Raw genomic sequence first — 23174 nt, 5'->3', positions numbered from 1 at the left:
TGTGGTTGAAGCCTACTGTAGCACCCCCAGCCACTAGATGGCAAGTTTTTCCTGGCCAGCACATAGCTTTGCAATCCACGAAGCCAGGGAAGCTTCTTAGGCCGAGAGACTGTTATATGGCTTCTCCCCACATCAGGGAAAGGGAGTGGGGAGGCCCTCCCTCAGGGGGCTACAGGGGGTCACTGGGGCAGGAACCACGCCTGGCGGCGCCAGCAGGCATGCCTTGTCTCAGACAGGGCAGACCCAACGTGTCCACCTCTGACAGCTGCGTGACTTGGCTTGACGGCTTTGCCGTATCAAACTAAGGGCTATTCCACCCGATGCAAAGCCGAGTTCTGGCACAAAATAAAAAACTGCCCAGGTTGTCAGCCCCCGGGCTGTTTCTTGCTCTGGCTCGCTTTTGCACGTGAGGTCTTCCCCCCCTCATTGGAGGCAAGTCACCCATCCTCCAAGGTAAATGGGTCAGGTATTCCTGGGCACAGCCGCCGAGGGGCAAAGCGTGAGCTCAGGAGGCCTGGGGGCCGGCGGGGCCTGGTTTCTCCACAGCTGCCATTTTTGCTCTCTTTGGAACACCCTGCCACTGCGGCCGACGAAACCGCACCCTGGGAGCCGTTGTTTTCCCTTCTGGGAAAAAGGTTACCTGGTTTCTGCTGAGTCACAGATCTGAATGACTAACTTATTATGCTGCAAGGGAAGTGACCGGAGGGAGGGAGACTGGATAAGAAAGCCGTGCCTGGGTAGAAAGCAAATAAAACACATTATGGGGAAGGGTGAAGCTGGAGGAAAGATAATGCAATCTTTTGTGGAACTTTGAAGAAGCACCCCCAGGGGGATATATAAATAGACACGCATACGTACAGGCATCTCTTGGAATAATTTCTCCCTTCAGCAATGCTCTGTACAGCAGGTTTTCATAATCCTTTCGGGTGTGATCTGCCTGTGTGAGATCTCCATAAACCCTTGCCTTTAAGGCATCTTCCCCAGCCCCGTCCCCTCAAGATGTTTTGGACTACAACTCCCATCCTCTTTGACCATCAGCCATGCCGGCTGAGGCCAATGGGAGTTCTTGTCTACAACAGGGCTGGGCAAAAAGATCTCCAGATATTTGGGGCTCCCTGCGTTCCTGTGTTCATTCTGGAAGAGGCTTCTGGGAGTTGATGTCCAAAATGTCTGGACACCTACCTTCTGCCCACCCTGGCCTACAACAGCTGACTGGAGAAGGCTGCTTAAGGTCTGCCATCGTTATGCTCACCAGCTCCATAAATCTATACAACATCCCTTTAAGTCCGGCCATTGTTATGTACTGGGTCAGCAAATCTTTGCAACCACCCTGTTTCCGTCCCAGAAACCCCCATTGGAGCAATGCTGTGTCATCACATTAGTATTGTTCCCAGGGGCATGGGGGATAATTTTTTTTAAGTGGAGACAACCAGAAGGTGCTCTGGAAGCAGGTGGTGAGCTTTTGCCTGTCCCCCTCACTGAATTTTGTCTTCCACCCCCGGAAAATTTGCCAAAGTGGCCCCCTCGGTGGGGGAAGATTTTGGCTCGGTCCTAGAACCGCCGGCCCTCGAGAGGAGGACAGATGAAGAACAGTAAACCACACAGGGGGAAATAATTGCGCAGGGGTGTTAGTCTATTGAAGGAACAACGACAAAGAGGTCTGGTTCGCATATAACAACAACCCAGAGTATGGATTGGTTAGGGTATGGGTTGTAATTGAATCATGGGTTGTTGATGAATCCTGGGTTATCATTACATGCAAACCCTATGCTATGGTTTAACTATGAGTTGTTAACCATGAACAACCCTGGAACAACCCATGGTTTGTTGCTGGGTTGTGAACTCTGGTCTGTTTGTGGTTAACAACCTGTAGTTAAACCATAGCACAGGGTTCACACATAATGACAGCCCATATTCAACCCGTACTCTGGGTTGCCGTTACGTGTGAACCAGATCATAGTCTTGTGGCACTTTTAAAGACCAACAAACTTATTTTGGCCTAAGCTTTCAGGAATACTGTCCACTTCATCAGATACCATGAGGCGTTAACCTTAAATTGGCAGATTTATATACCTATGCTGGGGACGTGGGCATAAACTGTGTTGTCAGTGGAAATTAAAATGCAAAAAGTACAGTGATGATTCCCTTGCTTATGTCAGGGAGCAGATACCTGGGAGACAGGCAGATAAGAGAATGAGGTTAGGGAACAGTGGGATAGATGCCTCAGGCCATTGTAGTGAGTTTTTGGCAAAGAACAAAGAGGCTTCCTCACTCGCTGCTCCTTCTCTTAACCACAACGCCAGTGCAAGTCTGGCAAAAGCTACACCAGTTGAGTGCCCACCTGTCCTGCAGCTGCCCAAAGGCACGGGAACCGTGCACAAAAAAAAGGTGGCAGTTGTAACTCCCACATAATACTCCCACGGCCTTCTCTATAGAGGCCTATTTATTAAAAAAACGCCTGCAGGTTGTCGTTACTATTTCAATGGGCACCTGTTACTAAAAAAGAAAAAAGGGGAAAAACAGCCTCGCCTCAGATAACGCTGTCCTGGGCTTTTGCTGCTTTTTTTATTATTGCTCAGAACTTTGCATAAAAACCGGCCTCTGGGTTTTTCTTTCTCTCCTCTGTGTGCATTTTCTCTTCCTGTTACTCATTCCCCACCTAGAGTGCCTTATGCAAGGCACCCTCCTTTCTTTCCACATGCAAGCAGTAAAGAAATGCTGCCAAGCAGAGGCTCTCTCAGGCCCTGGGTGAGGAAGTGGGAAGCAAAAGAGAAAAAGCCTGATCTTGTGCAAACAACCAAGGCCTCCAAAGCGGAATGGAGTCCTGTGAGCGGGGCGGGGGCCCAGCCAAAGAAGCATTGGGCGTACCGATCTAATGGCTAAGACTCCGCTGTGAGCTGGTTCAAATCTCGCCTCTGCCACAAACTCTGCAGTGGGGCACAGGCAAGCTGCCTGAGTTGTCTTTCGATTTCAAAGCCAGGGCTGGTGTCAAGGGTCGGCGGGTTGGGCCCACACCCAGCAGGGGCCCCACACCCAGCAGGGGCCCACTGACAGGAGCCCCCTGCAGTTGCTCCTCCTCTTCACCTTTGCAACCAGCTTGTTCCCCTGCCACTTGCTCTGGCCCAGACAACGGCGGTGGACAGGAGGAAGAGCAGGAGATGCCACAGCAGACTTGCTCACCGGCTCTCTGCCTGCCAAGTAAGCAAGAAATCACCCAGCAATTGGCTGCTGGGGGAAAGCAGGCGTGGCCATCTGTGGTAGGAGGAGCCCAGAAACCCTGAGCATCTTCTTCCCACCAGGGCCAAGCAGAAGGCTCTGGGGAGCCCACAAGCAGGCTAGGAAGGGAAGAACCCTTTCCTGTCTAAACATGGATGCTCCATTCACAGCTGCTGGTGGACTTCTCTTCCATTAATTTGTCAGACCCTCTGTTAATTCACTTTGTCTCCTCTCCCATTAGTTTTGCCTTATCCTCTTTCAGAGCCAGTTGAGCAGGCGAAAGGTGGCAAATTAAACTAGTGAAATAGTGAGATAGTTAAACTATGGAATTCACTTCCACAGGATGGATTGATAGCCACTACTTTGGATGGCTTTAAAAGGGGGTTAGACAAATTCCTAGAGGAGAAGGCTATCAATGGCTACTAGTCCTGATGGCTACCACAAGTATCAGAGGCAATATGCCTATGTACAGCAGTTACTGGGGAACATGGGCGGGAGGGCACTGTTCCACTCATGTCCTGCTTGTGGGTTTCCCGTGGGCAGCTGGTTGGCCGCTGTGTGAACAGGATGCTGGACCAGATGGACCCTTCGTCTGATCCAGCAGGGCTCTTCTCATGTTCTTAAATTCCATGCACTGGCAGGCAGAAGCTGCTATAGCCACAGAGATGCAGTGGATAGGCTTTGAGGCTCAGACGCAGTGGCAGAGTGGTAAATCTGGAAGTATATATATTAAGACATATGTTGTCTGGCTGTGTGCTGTCTGTTTATATATTTTTATGTAAATGGTTTTGCCTTTTGTATAATGTATTTTTAAATTTTTTTATTATTTTTTTTATGAACCACCCAGAGAGCTTTAACTATGGGGCAGTATATTAATATAATAAATGAAATTAAAATGAAATCCCCACCCCACCCACCGCTGTTGTGAGGACTGCAGCTAATCTCTGAGGGAACAGGGAAATCGGGGTGGTTGGGGTGGTGGCACAGGACGTCAGAGTCCCTACTAATTAAAAAGTGTTGGTGCTTCATCTCTGACTCCACTACACCGCTGTTAAGAGGGAAGAATTCTCCCGGAGGCTGATTCACAGTTCGCCCCAGTTCAAATGTCAACACAATGCATGGATTTTTGTAATCGGTGCATGGGTGTGTAACTGGCAACAGTCCCTGTAAGACACACAGGGTAGATGGTCTGTCCTGATCACTGTTTTCTCCTTGCCGATTTCCACGTTGGCCCCGCATCAGGAGGGAACACCTTGGAACCACACGTAACAAAACAGGGAACGATTATGCCCGCATGTTCTCAACAGCGCCCTTTATACGTGCTGTGATCCTGTACAGCGCTAGTGCAGTTAGGTAATTTTAGACTCTGGACATGGGGGTGGGGTGTCTTTAGATGGTAATCATGTATTATTTCAAAATGTGGCAAGCCACCTGCTGTGCTGAAGTGGCCCTCTTGCTCAGCGGGGCACTGGATGTCTGCCCCGTCTTACCCAAATGGCGCCACTGCTGTACAGGAGTGCAGAAAGTGGTGGTGGATGCAAATTCTCACTGTTTGTACATTGTGTTCAGTGAGGAAAGAAAAATGAGCAATTTCCTAGCCCTCACTGCCTGTGAAGTGCTAATAAATAAATAAATAAATAAGCCATAACTGCTGTCTCATAAGCCAGAAAAGTGGCTAAACCAGATTTTTAGTGGTTAAGTATAATGGGGCTTCCATAAATACAATTGTCCCTTCCAGGACTCTCTCCCCCAAGAATAGCAAAACCAGAATGCTGTACAAAATTATGCCCAGCGTGGAGAATGTTGACAGGGCGACATTTTTCTTCCTTTCTCATAATACTAGAACCCAACAGGGTCATCCCATGAAGCTGATGGGTGGGAGATTCAGGGCAGATAAAAGGAAGGACTTCTCCACACAGCGCGGAGTTCAACTATGGAATTCACTACTGTAAGATGTAGTGATGACCACCAATTTGGATGGTTTAAAAGGGGGTTAGACACATTCCTGGAGGAGAAGGCTATCAATGGCTACTAGTTCCGATCGCTATATGCTTCCTCGAGGATCAGAGGCAGTCTGCCCATGGACACCAGTAGCTGGGAAACATGGGCGGGAGGGTGCTGTTGCACTCATGCCCTGCTTGTGGGTTCCCAGTCGACAGCTGGCTGGCCACTGTGTGTACAGAATGCTGGACTAGATGGACCCTTGGCCTGATCCAGCAGGGCTCTTCTTAGGTTCTTATGAATAAATGGATGAGATTTTTATTTTTAAGCAGAACGCTTGGAAAATCAGAGAAACTACGCACATTTGCCTAACTTACACAGGTCACACGCTCCAACTTTTCACAGAACAGAGCTTGGAGTGCCCGGGGCGGTGTCTTGCATAGAGGCCTGGCACTAGATACTGCGCAAAAAAGTTGGTCTTCTGGCATTGCCCTGGGAGTCATCCAGAATTCCTTCCAACCTGACAATCCCACAATTCTGAGGTGTGTCTCCCTGAAGAGCAGACTATAAAAACATTGCCAAGGGCACACGTGAAAAAAAAATTGCCTCTTCTTTTATCCACAAAGAAGCAAGGGGGACAAACATTCTTGATTATCAGCCTAGAGCCACTGTATTGCTGGGAGGGAGAAAAAGACATTTATATTACTCACAAGAGGATGTGCAGGGAGTTGGGGAGGAGGATGAAGCAAGCGAATGCCGTTCTCCCAACTGCACGAAGAGAGCATTCACATGCCGGTTCTTTCATCAGGGAATAGGCTCTTAAAATCTAAACAGGGCAAAACAGTGGCTTGTTCAGAAAGCTGCGGCCTTTGGGTCAGTGCTCACGTAACTCCAGGCACTCCCGAGGCCTCATGAGACAGCCAATCTCGCAGGGAAAAGGGCGCCAGTTCCATGGAAGACAAGTTGACATACGACCTGGCCAACCATTTGTCAATTCGATTCCTACAAATCTGTTTATACTATTAGACTTCTCTCTCTCTCTCTTTCTTTCTTTGAGCATTTAAGTGCTCGGGAGTGGTGCCATCTTTTATGCGTTTGGCAGTCCGGAGATTCAGAAACGCCGGCCAAATTGGATTCCTCAGCTGCGAAGAACTGCTGGATTGAAAGCAATCAACTCAAAAATCAACACTCCATGTAGTAGTTCTAGTTGCTGTTGTTGTCCTTCTCCTCCTCCTTCATCTCCTTCTCTTTCCTGTAGGCACCAGGAATGTCAGAACGGCTTGGGGCCAGGATATCTGAAGGATCGCCTCCTCCCATATCTGCCTGGACCCTAAGATCATCCTCAGCGGTCCTCCTCCGTGAGCCCCTGTCAAAGGAAGTGAGGTGGGTGGCTACCAGGAGGAGGGCCTTTTCTTCTGTGGCACCCCGGCTATGGAATGAGCTCTGTAGAGAGGTTCACCTGGCACCTACAGTGTATTCCTTCCGGCACCAGGTGAAGACCTTTTTATTCTCCCAGGCATTTTAGCATCCTAGTCTTTTAGCTTTTTTTGTGAACCACCCAGAGCGCTTTGGCTATTAGGCAGTATAGAAATAAATAAATAAATAAATTAGCTTTGGTGTTTTAAATCTGTATTTTAAATCTCTGCATTGCTGCTAGCTTTTATTCTGGTTGCATTGTTATATTGTGGTTTTAATGCTTTTATATTTTATGTTGTTTTATCCTGTGCTTTTTGGTTTTAATTTTTGTGAACTGCCCAGAGAGCTTCAGCTATTGGGCAGTATAGAAATGAAATACATACATACATACAATAAAAGATTGTTTGCCTCATTTGAAAGTTGTCATTCAAATGCGGCATGAGTAAATAAAGCGAAAACATCCTTCGAAACCGAAGGGCAGCAGATTTAAGAGGCACGTCCTTAGGCATAAGCATCCTGTGGAACAAGTTGCCATTGTTTTTAAAAAATGCCTACAAACAATGCCAGATACAGATGATATCATGATGATACAGATGAGACTTGGCGCCTCCAAGAATAATACAGGATCAGAGAATACACCTTGCCCCTAAAAGAAGGGATTGAAATTAAGGGGTAAAACTAGAGCGGGGCAGGGGAGTTGAGGACAAATGAGAACGGGAAGAGGATTGCCTTCTCGTACTCAGCCCACTAGGTTGCCCTATTTTCAGGCCTTCTTCTATTTCACAGCACTCAGGTCTTCTTACCTAGGCCCTGTATGAGATTATTCTCATTTTCCAGAAGCCAAACTTGTGAGATTAAGAGAAAAGTTGCCCAAGAACCTGAGTACACGGCAGAGGTGGGGGTCTGAGCTCCAAAATACAAAACCCTTCTTTTAAACCCCAATAGAGATGGCGCTGGAGGACAGCGCTACACTTTGCAGCCTCCCAGTTAATGATAATTTTAAAAAAATCTTAAGAAATAAAATAAAAATCAAGAAGGGCGGGGAGATGAGTGAGCAGGCACATTGATTCCTATAGGCACCATGCTGGAGACCCCAGGAGTAACTTCTGGTGAAGTAAAGGGTCTCCCTTTGAGGACAAGATTCAGGGGTTAGTGGTAAGTAAACTCTCTTTCAGGTAAGTTCCTCCGCCATTACTGATCTTCCCAACCCCCAATAACCTTCCCCAGTTGCCCACTTCAGGAAAACCATTGCTGTGGTATCACATTACCATCACATTACCATCAGTTTCACCATGCAGGGTCCCCCCCCCCCCAAACAGCCACCGCCACAATCCAGACCTGCAAAAACAGAGATGGGAAAAGCAAGCAAAAACCACACAAATAGAAAATTATCGAGGCATGAGAAGCATTGACATCAGCATTGACTATTGTGGTTGTTTTATTTTATTTATTTATTTATTTATTTCTATACCACCCAATAGCCGAAGCTCCCTGGGCGGTTCACAAAAACTAAAACCAAACAACACACAATAAAACAATTTAAAATATATAGAACATTAAAACCACAATATAACAATACAACCACAATAAAACCTAGCAGCAGTACAGGGGTTTAAAATACAGATTTAAAACAGCAAAGATAAAAATTTAGAAAGCTAAAATGCCTGGGAAAATAAAAAGGTCTTCACCTGGCGCCGAAAGGAGTACAATGTAGGCGCCAGGCGAACCTCACTAGGGAGCTCATTCCAGAGCCGGGGTGCCACAACAGAAAAAGCCCTCCTCCTAGTAGCCACCCGCCTCACTTCCTTTGGCAGGGGCTCACGGAGAAGGGCCGCTGATGATGATCTTAAGGTTGTTCTGTATTTTTAAAGGGCAGTGTTGCAAAGACCGCTTTGAGAGGTCTTTTTAGATACAGCCAAATGGTTCATAAGCTGATCAACTAAACAATGAATACAAGAATTCATTCAGATGTGGCTGAGCCACAAACTCATTCAGATGTGGCTGAGCCACAAACTCATTTGTAGATGGTGGGAAATTTCATCAGGAAATGAAGAGGGAAATTTCCGAGATAGCTGTTTTTGCTAGTTTCAAGACAGCTGTGTTTCCGACTCCTGTATCTATGGTAGTTTCAAAATATATTGATTAAAAAAAAAAAAAAGCCTTTCCCCTTTTAGACCCCTCCACAAATCCCACATTTTCCATTAAGCTTTCAGCGTAACCTTTTAATTTTCAACCCCAACTGCAACCAGATCTAAGCAGGTATAACTGCTTTTGTTTTCTTCTGCTGTAACCCAATCACACTCAAGATTTAGACTGTAAGCCCCTTGCTGGCAGAGACCTGTTTGCTTTGCTTATGGAATTCTATAATGTATCATGTTCAAAATACGCAAGATTACTCCCCAGTTACAATGAATTATAATCACTGGCGCAGTGGTAAACTCTGAAGTGCTTATTGTGACAGTCTGCAAGGAGAGTCCTCAAATGCAGGCAGTTGTGTTGATCCATACCAAAAAACAAAACCAGTTCTAGCAGTTTTCAGCTCCACCAGGAGCAGGTCTTTTGTAACGCTAATAAGTCTCAATTGCCCATTCAAGACCAAGTCAGTCCCAAATACTCTGCATTGCAGCAGGGATCGCTCACAACAATATATGGTTGGGAAAATCCACTTCCCCTCAGCTCCTGAGAGGGTTGCAGCTAGAGGGTTGCAGCTACTCTTCGAGGCCCCATGCAAGTCTTTGGGGATGATGACAGATGGCCCTGCTAATCGAAAAGTCCTGGCGCTTACGCCACCGTATTATTTTCCTTCTCTCTCTTTTACACCAAACACACACGTGGCCAGATAACCTTAATCTGTGCCCGGGAAGGAAATGTTGCTTCAGAAACAGAAATTCTCACGCATGGAGAGAAGGAAACGTGATAAAGAAAAGCTTCGAAACAAAAACGGGCCAAAGATCAGCTACTGCCTGCAGAAATGCTGTGGGATGGGCCACGGGAAGCTGCGGGAAAAGTCTTACATATGGGACTGTCCCTACTTTTCACCCCGATTGCCAGATCGCTTCTACTGTCCTGACATCCCTCATTTGATCTCGCCAGTGAGCCATTGGGGTGCTGTGGCCTGCCTCAACGGAAGCTCCGAGTGCTGTGCTTGGTTTTAAGAAAAGGAAATGCAGGGCCTTATCTGTCTGGAAGCAAAGGAAAGGCACTCTTTGCATGCCCAGGGGCCCGTCCACTTTTTTGTTTTCTTTATAGTGCTCCAGGACTAAGCTTTGCCAGTGTTGAGCAGCGGTGCAATTCAGGCCCTGAGCAAACGATGGTTGCTAAAAGCTAACTCAGCTGGACAAGCCATCTATGTCTCATCAGAAGGGACCCCTGCTTGCAACTTGTTTTCAAGTAAATTCAAGTTGCTGCTGATAGTCTTTAAGCAATCGGGGCCCAGCATAGCTAAAAGAGGGCTTTCTATCCTCTATGATACATCATGACCAGGAAGTCTCCCAAGCACTCCGCAGAAAATCAGTTCCTCAACTATATGCAGAAAAGAGCTTACACAACTTTGGAATTCTTTCCCCCTGGAGACTCACCAAAATTTGAACCTATTTCTCTTCCAAAAGTGGTGTAAGGTGTTTTTATTCCCTAACCAGGGATAAATTGGGACAGAATACAATAATCTGCATATTGTTATCCAGGTTGGGCTCTTAGGATGGGGCAGCTGCAAGTCCAATAAATACAGATTTGGGTAGCAGCCTGAATGATTAAACTGAAGACAGATACATAAGGATACTCAATACGCAGAGTTAGAATCTGAATGCACTTGAAATGAATCAGTCTTGGCACAAAAATTCAATTTATTTGCTTTTTTATTTGACCAACCGGAAAGGCATTTATTTGCATTTTTTGTTAGTTTCTCATACTTTTTACATTTTTACTTGGTTGTAAAGTAACACTTCTTCATTCCTGCATTTGATCGGAAAGTGTTACATAAACCAGATTCAAAGAATTAGCATCAAATAAAAGCTAATACTTATCAGGGGCAGGCAGGCGGAGATCTAGCAGAATAATCTTGATATATACACACACACACACACACGCAAAAGTACCTATACAGAAGACTGATAGGTTATTCTGTAAGAGCTGAACTCTAAAGGCTTTGGATTTTAAGAAGGCTGTAGACGTATTTGTCAAGATGCTTACTAAATGATGTGCTGTAAAGGGTGGGGACAGAAGAAAGTTGTCCTCACGCATTTATGGCTAACAGTAAACTGGAAGCCTTCGCATTCTGAAGATTTAATTGTATTGCAATGTGCTTATAACCGCCTCTTCCTGTTCTATCCCATCAAGCACTGTTTCATGGGACTAGGGTCCAATGTTCTGTTACACTACCTTCAGTGAAAAACCTGCAAATGGTTTCCCACTTTAAAAAAGAAGCTGGGTTCCTAGCAAACCTGAGAATGGAACATGGGGGAAATTCAGGTCAGTGTGTGCGCGCGCGCACACATTAACCAAGTAAAAGCAGCTCAACATACTGTGGTTTCCTGACTGAGGCCAGAATGACAACTTATGCCTGTAGAACATGGCTTTCCCACAACCCCGTGTTTGCTGAATAAAGTGAATGTGCCATTAGGGGATGGGATGGGGTGGGGGGAGAACAGGAAGGCTCATGTTTAATTCTTCTGCCCTTGGCCATTTTCCCCCCACAAACCCTATTCCTCAGGCCTCCCTGCTCTCTTAGGCAGGCTACTTTCCAGGTACGGAGCCCTGTTGGGGGTTATGGGGGAAAGGGTTAATTGCCCCCTCCCACCTCCTGCTTTCCCTCTGCAAATGCTCCCCCAGTTTCCTGTTATTTGGCAAAGATGAGGTTGAGAATCTGCATTTTTTGGCATAAGGGGTAGTTCTGGCTTCAAAGGTACCTTGAAACAAAAAGCTTTGGATGTTATTGTGCATCCCTTTGTTGTTAACTGGGGGGAAAAAATGAATGTCTGCTTTCAATTCATTGAAAGTCAATGCATGAAATGGACAAATCAACACAAATCAAGATTTTTTTTAATAATAAAAAAGATAGGCACGGTTTAAAAATATGGCTGCACGGTTTTAACTGTGACTACCATACACTGAGTGTAGGCAAAGAGTGCAAATGCCGTCTTCTTAAGAAAACGGATGGGTGGATTTGAGCTGGATTTCTTGGTATGGGGGCAGATTGGGTGGCAGCTTGTCAAAGGTCTCCAAACAAGTCAACATCTGGCAGTTTGGGACTGCCTGTTGAGCAGAAGGCTAGCAAGGTTCAATGAAAGCCAGATGGAAGCCTCAGTGGAGGAGACCATCCATGGGATCTAATGGGATCAACTAGTGTGTAGAAGGGGTTGCACAGGGGGCATACCCATGAAGGAGAGACAATTATTTCCTCCTATAAATGAAAGCCAATGGCTTGGACCCAAAGGTCGTGGCGTGCTTCTGCTTCTGCAAGAGGAAGGGGGATTTCAAGGATTTCTGGTGACGCCACCCACCCTTCCTGTTGCAGTCTCCCCCACAATAACATGTCATTCTATTCTGGAGGGATCCCCAAACCTCCAGAGCAGATTTTCTATGAGTGCGCTGAGGCTGCAGAGGGAAGGGAGATGTGGGAAAATCCCATTCCATGAACGGAACTCCATTCTGTTCATGGGACTGATGTAGAGGATCCAAGCCACAGGAAGCTTTGTGGTTGATTGAGTTGAACTGGAACTTCTCCCACGCCTTTGAAATGTGGAAGGGTTTGTTTCCATCACTAAAAAGCCTTTGAGAAATCCCACCACATCAGACCAGTTTTTTTGGACATGCTGAAAAACATACCTGCAAAAAAACCAGCCTTATAAACGTTACCTTGAAAGAAATCCTACAGCACCCACCACATCAACCCAGTTTTTTTTTACTTTCTGAAAACATACCAGCAGAAACAGCCTTAAAACCATTACCCCAAGCATGTCCCAGGATACCGATGACTACCAAGGAGGGGAAAGGTTATTATTATTTACATTATTAGGTATCCCATTATCTGAGAGACATTGGCGGATGTTTGACAAAGAGCTTGAAGATGGATGAACAAAAACAGTCAAGATGAAAGATACCAAAATGTCAGACAGCCTACCGACTGTTGTTGCCATGACATCCAACAGTCAACATCAGTCTGATAAGCTATCCAACAGAAAGGTACAAGCCATGGAGGTGTCACAACGGTAGGCAGGTGGGCAACACGAGCAGGAGTGAAGACAACACACACGAAGTACAACTCGCTTGACAAAAACAGTTACAAAATGCAAACCTGCAAGAAAACCAGCTGGTATCCAAAGGTGATTCCGTGGGCAGGGCATTCAAAATAAAGCGTTAAGAAATGTCCCGGGCCTTTGTCTAAAAGCTGAGCTGTCAGAGAAAAAACAGTCACTGAACTCCACTCACTCTGAAACCTACTGATGACACCCACAAAATGGAAGAAAACAAACAACCCAGGTTTTTCCTGACACGGTCTGAGAAGCTTCTGTATTTGCCGGGGCCCCAAGTTTTAGGAATTGTTAAGGCAAATCAGAAGTTGGACAGACTATTCTCACTCTTGTTCTACAGCCTGGAAAAGGGAAAGCAACGAAGAGTGTGTGTGATTTAAGGGCACTGCGGAAGAATGAAAGCCAATGAAATAGAAGGCACATCAAAGAAGCGGAGGCATACCTCTGCATTACAGTGCCAGGAGGGTGTGTGCGTGTGCAGGATTATCTCTACATATAATCAGTGCACAGAAGGAGATTCCTCTTTACAGGGCCCCTACGGACACTATGGGAAATGGTCAGTGTTTCCTTCTTTATATGGACCATGGGAACCTACCGTATACCAAGTTAGTCCCTTGGTCCAACTAACTCAGTAATATCTACACTAGCCTTCTCCAACCTGGTGCCCTCCAGATGGCTTAGACTTCAACTCCCATCAGCCCCAGCCAGCACAACCAATGGTCAGGAATGCTGGGAGTTGTAGTCCAAAATATCTGGAGGGCTGCCAGGTTAGGAAACACTCTGGTCTACATTGACTTTGCAAGGTTTCAGGCAGGATTCTTTCTTTCCTTCATTCTGAGCCCTACCTGGAGGTGCGGGAGATTAAGCCCAGGACCTTTTGCATGCACAGTAAGTGCAGAAGATGATAAATGATAAACCACTCAGCTATGGCTTCTACTCATGGAGGGGAATGGAGTTGGGGTGGCCGGGGGGAGGGGGAGTGTTGAATTTATTTCAAGCATTAAAACAAAATTCAGAAACACACTGTTTTGTAAGCTTTGTTTGTTTTTTAAAAAGGCATCTTAAAGATATATTTGACTGTTGTTTATTCCAGTTACCTTTCCTGCACCTTAGAAAACATCTTCTTGTGCATTTCCTAACGATGCTAAGCAAACATCGCAAGAGTTAACAGTTAAAAAACAACAACAAGAAAAAATCCTACATATCAGATTACATCAGTGAAATAAATAAAATTAACTGAACCATGTCAAGGGATACATGCTTTCTATTTCTTTCAGCCGAGTAAGACTTTCTTGAGAAAATCCAAGAACAAAAGGTCTCAAAGCATCATAGTAAGCATCTGACAACAAGATGGGATAAACTTTGCAACGAAACTGGAAAAAAAAACCAACCAACACAGAAGGGGAAGGAGGAGGAATTGGGACAGCTTTAAAAGACCAAGACAAGGAGGTCTGGAATGATTCAAGGTGATTTTATATATATTTATCGTCTTAACGTCATTCTAAACGTACAGAATTGTTAAAAAAGAAAAGAAAAAGAAAACAACTCTGGCAGTTAGACGGCGCCCATCTCTCTGCTCACAAACGTTATGAAGTTTAAAATATCTGTATCCACCCACCCACTGGCTGCACACCTGAGAATGGGGCATAAGGAAATGGAGAAATTTCAAGAACTCAGATGTCAGCACGAGAATCATGCATGTCTGTCAGCCAACCTAAGACTATTCAGGTGAAAGACTGAGGTGAACCTGGCGACTGAAGGGGAAGACACCGCTGCCAACCTTGGAGGTTAAACTTGGTAGCAAGCAGGGCTGTAAGTTTTTCAGGAAAGTTTGGAGTTGCGCTGCTTGTTTAAAAAAGAACAAACAACAGTGATTTGTGAAGTCACTTCCATGGAAAGCACCTATGTTAAAACAAAGAGTTTAATGTCCCCCTGTTACGTCCAAACCGGATGAAATTCAAACAAGAGCGCGCACATTACCTTTAATGTACAAACGGCGGTTGGTGAGAATCACTTACTAATGGCAGAGTTACTCTAATGGCAGAGTTATTTTGGAAAACAATAATAGCGATCCCACCCAAAAGCCCAACCCACCCTCTCCCACACTCCCTTCTTCAAATAATGCCATTTTTTTTAATGCGAGGCTGGTCGTCCCAGTTAAACATGGGGTCCCTCTTTCCCTCCGTGGCTCATTTTGTTTTCTCCTCCGAGGACATCTGCTGCTGGAGGCGTTTGGCGTAACTCTGAGCCATGGAGTTAATAATGGACAAGATGAAATAGCACACCATGACAATCACCAGCTTTTCAAATGTCCATGACAGCCAGTTTTCACCCTGCAGAAAACAGAAAAGCAAAAGAAAAGAGAGAAAGAAAGAGAGAGAGAGAGATCAAGGTTAGTTAGAACACGCTGTTTAAAACATTTGCTCAGACTGATAGGGAAGGGCTAGAACTCCCCACCCCCCCGCCCCAATTTCAGCATTTAATCTAGCTTTCTTTAGTGGACTCTCAGTACGAGTCAGAACTCTAAAGAAGCTATCCAAGAAGCACCTTGGAGAGCCCCTTTAGAGTTCTGATTGGTTCTGGCTGAAACCTGGAGCAGATTCACTGCCCCACTGACATCAGCACCATCAGCCTCCACTGGACTCATCTGCCCCAGAGTCCTTGAACATTGCCGGAATTCTGGGAACTGCTGTAGCTCGCGCTCCTGGTTCGCGTGGGGCGCTGGGCTACGTTGCTGGACCGCCTCGCTGCCCCATGGGAACCGAGTGTGGCACGTGCTTTTGGCATGCAGACCATCCCAGCATCGTTGGTGAAAAAGACCGGGTGGCGGGTGACGGGAGAGGCCCTCGCAGCCTGAGTTGCTGCCGGTCAGAGTAGACCAAACTGGTCTGGATGCATAAATGGCCCAACCTGGTCTAAAGGCACCTCCCTCTGTGACCTAAGAGATGAACCCTCCTCTGCAGGAGAAGAGCAGTCACCGCCAGTAGGCTTGACCCTTCAGAGAAGCTCGTCCGAAATGGCTCGTTTTCTCATCGAGGAATAAGCTGACAAACTGCCAAGGCCCGTGGCTGACGGAAGGCAGGAAACCACTGTATTCCGGGTCAGACTATTTGTCTCGGATTGTCTGTTCTGGCTGCGGTTTCCTGGATCTCAGGCAAACAGGGGTCTTTCCCATTGCCGGCAACTCGATTGGTTGAGATGGAGATGCCGGGGATCGAACCCCCGACCTGCTGTGGACAAAGCAGGGGCCCTGCCGCAAAGGTACGAACATGTGCATTTTCTGAAATGCCCATGTTCGCAGAGCCTGAGAGCGAAGACGTGCATTTCAGAAAAATGCACTTGTGCACACGCTGGATCCCAGGAGCCGGTGCAAGACTGATCTCTCTCTCTCTCTCTCTCTCTCCTGGCCTTTGAGAGCTGGAATTTGGGAAAACAATATCTCCAGACTATTAGTCCATGAGGGGTTAATTAAAAGTGCATTGACATTCTGCCCCTAATTTACCCTACCGCTGGACTCTGGCATCGATTCAAAGAGTTCATACGAAAACAAAACAAAAACACCCCAACATGCACAATACTTTGGCTGGCAATGGGGTTTTGCGAAAGAACAACCCTCTTTGGGACGTTCCGTTGGCTTCTGTTCTGGCTGGCATCGTGGTTGTGCAACCAGCAATTGACGCAGTAGGCAAAAAAAAAAAGTCTGCTGAAACTTTTGCTGGGAGCAGCTGCTTGAGAGGAGTGCTGCAGATTTGGGAGATCCCCCTTTGGGTCAACCGAGGGCAGCAGCGAGCAGCAGGAGAGATTTCACACTTTCCCTTCCTTCTCTAAGACCCACTTTCCGTTTCCTTGTCCCCCTCGGCTGCCCACCTTTCCCAGATGAATTAAGGCGGGCCAGGGAAGAGGGGAAAAGTTTCAGGACAGCAAACGAGCCCAAGGCCCAGTTTATGGCCAATGGGGCTTTTGCAGAGATCAGACAAATCATTAGGATATTCTGGTTGGAGGTTCCTGGATTTTATTCTGATCAAATTAGCAACATTTTCACTTTTACAAGATTTATTTCCTCTTTTGCTTAGACAGCTGATCGGGAAGGACACAAATTTGAGGCTTCAGGACCATTAAATTCTGCCCCCTGCATCTTCTAGCAATCCAAGGTAGCAGTTTGGAACTGTCCTTTTACCTAGCTTTTGAGGGGGTGACATTTAAATGCCAATTCTCATTCAGGTGAATAAAAGCAAGGCCTTTCCCTGTTCATGTGAAAGGCTCCAAAGTCTCATCTGCGATTCAGAGAGTTTGCAGGTTTCTTTAATTCAAACTGGGAAGCCTGATCCTGGAAAATGGGTTTGATAAGAGGGTGGCAGGGGGAGGCAAACATGAGGACATTTGGGTTGAAGGGAAGAGGCTGAGATTTCTTACCTGGGGTGCTCCGTCGGCTCTGTGGTGGAGTTTCATCCGCTGAGCTTCCAAATATTCTCGAAAGGGCTTTTGAAGGGACGGACCTACGCTTGGGACAGCACTAGGTTGGGTCCCAAGGATCAAGAGAGGCGGAATGTTTGGAAAGGGGGAAAGGGTTGGGGGGATGCATGGAGAGGCGGAAAGAAGACAAGAAAAAATGATTTAGGGAGGAAGAGAGAAAAACTTACCGCCAAAATTCAAATCACAGCTAAAGGGAGAAAAATCAACCCCAACTGAGGCATGTGGAAGAATGGCAGAGGGGGGAAATAACAGCACGTGGTGCGGGTTTTCTTGCCGGTTTGGAAGCACTGAGGGCTCCCTCCAAAAACAGAGACAGAGAAAGGAAGGAAGGAAGACAAAAAGACAGACAGAAAAGAAAGAGAAAAGAGGAATGGAGGGGGGGGAGAAGAAAGGAAAGAAAAAAAGGAGAGAGGAAGAAAAGCCGAAAAACAAAAGCTTTCCGGCAGCCAAGCGCCTCTGGGCAAGACGAGAGGCGGCGGCAGCGCGGGGAGCGAGCGGGCTGGGGTTGCGTGCGCGCTGCGCTTCCGGCAAGCCGAGACCCAGCCGGGCTGGGCGAGCTCTGCGCACCAGGGCAGCGCCGGGCGTTCAGCGGAATGACTTCTGAGAAGTCCCAGCAATTTATCACCAAGGGTTCCTGTAAGAACTGGTTTGAACCGATCAGCAAGGAAATGACTTGGGCTTGTGTCATTCGCCCCAGTTTAAAAAAGACGCTGCCCCCGCCCCGCCGGCCCCCACGTGACGGCCCCCCGCCGTCTCGCAGGGAGGCGGCCCCTGGCTCAAGCCAAGTCCTTATTAGGACAATTCCTGCGTCATCCTCTCCACCCCCCCCCCACGCCACCTTGTCCAAAAAGGAATGCAGTAGCCAATTCCAGAAAGGCGCCTCCCATCAAAGAGGCAGGCAATAAAAAGGGGAGAGGAAGACAGGAAGGAAGGAAGGAAGGAAGGAGAAAACCAAGAGAAAGAAAAAGAGAGGGTGATTAACAAGGAACAGAGGAGGAGCTGTGAGCCTTTGCTTTTGAATCATGTCGCGCTTTCTGGCCAAGGGCCACGCAGGGAAACCACAGTTACGGGACACACCTTGCTCCAAAGGAGGACGAAGGAACGCTGATAACACTTTCAGGGCCAGAGCGAGCGCTCCGGTTTCCCAGCCCTGTGCGTGCGCACGTAGGGTGGACTGGAGAGCAGCCCTGGTCTCGATGCAAAATGGCTATTTTGCCTCTGGAAAGTGGCAGGCAAAGTCTGATCAATGCAATACCTTCACAGGGAAGTGTGTGTATGAGAGAGGGGATATGAGAGGGAGAGGGAGTTCCTCCATGATCAAAGGTTCATCCCTGCACCCTCTGGCACCAGCCCAAACTCACATACCATCTGTATACCTGCGGCCACATATGAAGCTCCCCCCCCCCCCCGTCTCTAAAGGACTGAAACTTTGCCATTTCAGATGCTGTAGAAATAACCCCCAACCCGGGACATATGCAAGAGGAAAAATGGGGGGGGGGGCCCACAGGGAGACAGAAGTCAGCCATGGTTAGTTCAATGGGAAACAAGGCTCAAAGGGCAGATGGTGGCAACTTCTGTACAGTTCTGCTCTGATCCCTATTTATGCTCCACCAAAATCAAAGGGATTTGTATATGTCATTTCGGGTGTGCTAAGCTCCAGTTGAGAGCCAGTGTGCCTGTAATGGTTAGAACGTTGGAGTTGGATTAGGAAGTCTCGGGTTCAGCATTTGAATCACTTGTGAAGCTCACTAAGTGACTTTCCCTAACCTGGTACCCTCCAGATATGTTGGATGGAAACTCCCATAATTCCCAGCCAGCATGTTGTGGGAATTATGGGAGTTGCCGCCCAACACATCTGGAAGACATGAGGTTGAGGAAGGCTGGAATAGGGCACTGATCTCTCCAACTAACCCAAGGGTGGGCAGAAAGTCGATCTCCAGAGGTTTGGGCCTTCAGCTCTCAGAAGTACTGGCCACCATGGTCAAGAATGCTGGGAGTTGAAGTCTGAAATTACTGGAGGTCTGTGCTTCCCACCCCTGTCCTAGCCTACCTCGCAGGGGTGTTACAAGGATAAAATAGGGATTGCGGAGAGGGAAGAAAGCCTTGAGCTTTCCTGGAAGAAGGCAGAACGTAAAAAATAGAATTAGTAAATAAAACAAGACATTCAGTCACTTTCCCGTGACTGTAAAAAAACATTTCAGGGTCTTTTAAAAAACAAACCAAGCAAAGGGCTGGATGCGCCCAATCTCGTCTGATCTCGGAAGCGAAGCAGGGTCAGCCCTGGTTAGTACTTGGATGGGAAACCACCTGGGAATCAGGGTTCCTGCATTGAGCAGGGGGTTGGACTCGATGGTCTTGTAGGCCCCTTCCAACCCCATGATTCTATGACTCTATGACATTATGAATGAGCAAATCAAGAGAATATCACCAATATGTCTTTTTCTTCAAGGTAAAAAGTGATGGATAGAACCAAGAATAGCTTCACAATATGGTTGACAGATTGTGTTCCAAATTTTGGATGTATCCGCTTTTCCTTTTGGAGGGGCAGGGAAGGTTTTTTTTAAAAAATGCCCACCACTAAATTTTAAATATGTTATCGTTGCTCTTTTGATAATATACATATATAATTTTAAAGTACAACCCCGCCTTCTCATAAAGTCATTTTGGCCCCACTAATCTGGGAAGTTAAAGACAACCAACTCTTATCTTAATGTATGTACATGTACTTTCCTTTGGGAAAAAAGGGCATTTTAAAGAAAAACGATCAACCCCAAAGCTAGTCTCCAATTTGTACATTATCCTTCATCAGTCCTTGAAAGATATAATATATATTTTTTTAAAATTTAAAATACCATAAAGTAATTTTTTAAAAACATCTTCAAGAACTGGATGATGAACATAATTCAAATTGGAGGACCAGGTTTAGAACTGGCAAATTTTCCTTTAAAAAAAAGGGAAAATTTCTTTCAAGGTAATGTAATTAAGATAAATGTTATTATGCCATGCTTAGGAAAGTCTGTAACCTTTAGACAGAAACCAAACCAAGACTCATCGTTTTCTCATAGCACTTCTCCAGAATGACTCGCCCAGCAAAACGAGTCACCGTTTTGAAAAACACTGAACTCTAGATTTCAGATGACACAGAAGCCGAAGGAGAGAAAGGAGCTTTCGAAAGGTAACCATTTGTAGATAAGAAATGCCTAGGCAGTGAAAGCTGGATGACTGTCAGGAATTATTCATCTCTTTTTAATTGCAAGGTCTAAAGCCATTAGCCATCAAAAGTCAACTGCTGAACGAAGTTCACGGCTTTCAGGACTGGGTAGGTTTCTTATTGATGCATCAAGAATTCACTTTTATTCTCTCTTCTTCTTAGATATTCTTTTTCCCATAATAGAAAACAGCTCAGGGCAACAACCCTTGTAAATCTGTTGCACAGTGTAAATTTTAATAAGTTATTTTGCAGTCTTCAGGGGGCTATTTATGAAATTACTCATCTTTTGAAAACTTATAGCTTGTCCAGGGAATGTATTTTATACACTTCTAATACTGAGGGGAAAACCCCACTTTAAAAAAAGTTCTAAAAAGTTGTGTGCTTCTGTTCACACAACGTACTTATTTTAAACTCCTATGTCTGGCATTACGTTTGGATTATTTAATAGCAGTTTAAATTTTGGATACCTGTTCATCATTTATATCATAATGCCACAGGGAAAAATAATTAAGCAGTTGAAATAGATTCCCATTATCTAGTTGAAGGAAAACAAAAAACACATAGATGAACTTGAGTAAGAAGTTTCCAGATTTTTTAAAGTATGTTTCAAAAAACCAGTCAATAGAAGACCTCAAAGCTGGTTCCGTCCCAACAATGAAAGTATAACTCCAGAGTGAAGCTGCTGTTGTTGTTGTTGATATTGATGATAATAATAATAATAATATAGCACCATCAGTGTATATGGTGATTTACAGAGGGCAAGAGGACGAGTCTCCTCCATGTCTAGCCATGATGAAGCAGCTACTGCAGCTACAATTTCAAGAAATCTGCCTTTTGCCGTGCGCAGCTAGGACCGTAACATCATCATCTTACATCACCAACCTGCGCATTTCAAGGATAAGCACAGCACAAGTTGTGGAGCGGCACAGTTCCGGCTTTCTTAGACGCAAAAAAACGGGGCTTGCTAAGCAACCAGCTGAACCAAGTATACAGATGGGAGATACAGTTTCTGTTCTCTACCTGGGGCTATCAGCCCTCCAGTTCAAAAAATTCCCAACTTTTACCAATAAGCTAATTGTTTCCCTCTTTAAAGGAAAGAAAAAGAAACAACAATTTATGCATAGAATAAGTTATTACGAGTCAGGTGACCTTAATTTTGAGAATCCAGCAAACTCTGTTATTACTCGAGGTTGTGGATATCATCAGTTGTTAAAAGCAGAAATGTGCCAAAAAGAGAAAAATTCTCTGCATCTTCTTGAAATTATTTAACATTCCTAGAAATCCCAACAGATTACTTACTTCTTTATCATGGGATTTATCCCCCACCTTTCTGCAGAGAGGCACCCAGGGCAGTATAACAATAAATGCATGCATATATCTCAAAATAACAGCATAAAAACCTAAGTAAAATTGATGTATTTATTAGCAATATTTATATAGTGCTTTTCATAAATGTATGTCATTACTTGTACAGGGTGCTCCAAATTTGCCTCAAATTTCATTTTAGAAGAAACTCAGTGCAACATAATTATAATTGTGGAAAATATTCCTATGGTGTTTTTATTATTAATATTATTTTTAAAAAACATGTGCCTGCAAGTATCATCTTCCTGGGTCAATACTAGAAATCACTTTTGGACTGAGACAAACTAGAAGAACAGTGGTGTAACATGGCCCCAAAAAGGTATTTTGACCAATTTTATTGTCTTACTGTGCAGTCCTATACATGTCTATTCAGAAGTAAATTCCATTGAGTTCAATGGGACTTACTCTCAGGAAAGTGCAGATGGGACTGCAGTCTTAATGTTATTGTCCTCAGAAAACCAAAGCCATCCAATTACTAAGCACTTCTATTCCCACTGAGTTTGGTGGGAGACCTTTACAGTGCAATTCTATTCATGCCTACCGAGAAGTCAGTCCCATTCAGTTCAATGCGACTTACACTCAGGTAATTGTGAATAGCACTGCAGTCTTAACCTTGTGTTCAACTCTGCTACTCAAACTGATGGAATGTACACATGCTTAAACTTCAATTTGATTGTGCCACAGATCGTTTATTATGTATTAATTAGTTAGATATTTTAAATCCATGTAATGAGTGTTTCTGGGCAGATTACAAACTGTTAAAAGAATACAATACCATACAAATAGTTACAAGGATAAAATAATATTCTGATATATGAATGGGGCTTAATTCTCTCTTGTTTTACCCCTGAAGTACAACCTGTGGCCACAATCCAGGAGGGAGTTAAAAGTGCTGAAGCCACTGCAAGCAAGTCGTGTTTAAATGTGTTGGATTGTGGCCACTGTTTGCTAAAACACTTAATAAAAATACATTTTAAAAACCCTTTTGATATGACCCTGATTTTAAGACAACGGATGGGGGTATAAATAAAAATAAAATACAATTTGAACTCAAATTTCTTAATACTTATAGCTATATATTTGTTTCAGGTCTAATAAAATTCCATTTACAGGGTAAAATCCAACATAAGTCCTACTTAGAGTAGAGCCATTGAAATGAAGTCCGATACATTTCAATGGGTCTACTTTGAGTAGGACTTATGTTGGCTTTTACCCACAAAATCTAGCAATAAATGTGCATTTTGCTCAAATTGTATTATTAGATTTTATGAAACGTTTCAGTTTTAAGTATATACATATATTTT

General features: G+C 45.2%; 1 protein-coding gene and 1 long non-coding RNA gene across 5 annotated transcripts in view; one reads left to right on the top strand and one right to left on the bottom strand.

Moving 5' to 3' along the window:
- Positions 1 to 7858: 7858 nt before the first annotated feature.
- The window catches only part of VMP1 (vacuole membrane protein 1), a 126478-nt gene continuing 111162 nt past the window's right edge, over positions 7859 to 23174 (bottom strand). For 3 of the 4 annotated variants that reach the window (XM_084823358.1, XM_084823359.1, XM_084823360.1), the window contains exons 11-12: positions 17235 to 17334; positions 7861 to 15154 (exon numbers count right to left, since the gene is read on the bottom strand). In XM_084823358.1, coding sequence (XP_084679484.1) covers positions 15011 to 15154; positions 17235 to 17334 — 244 coding nt within the window. In that variant the 3' untranslated portion in view covers positions 7861 to 15010. Of the gene's footprint in view, positions 15155 to 17234; positions 17335 to 23174 lie in introns of all 4 variants that reach the window. The other variant, XR_014786193.1, reaches the window with a different exon arrangement.
- On the top strand, positions 18206 to 22174 carry LOC146334896 (uncharacterized). The gene is made up of 3 exons (XR_014786194.1): positions 18206 to 18295; positions 20360 to 20469; positions 21261 to 22174. It is a non-coding gene; the product is annotated as an uncharacterized LOC146334896 (long non-coding RNA).

Source organism: Heloderma suspectum, chromosome 16 (genome assembly GCF_057233095.1).
Source record: "Heloderma suspectum isolate Gila_16-S chromosome 16, 16-S_ref, whole genome shotgun sequence".
Taxonomy (NCBI): Eukaryota; Metazoa; Chordata; class Lepidosauria; order Squamata; family Helodermatidae; genus Heloderma; species Heloderma suspectum.
Note: the sequence above shows the minus strand (reverse complement) of the source record. Positions and strands in the feature narration are given on the sequence as shown.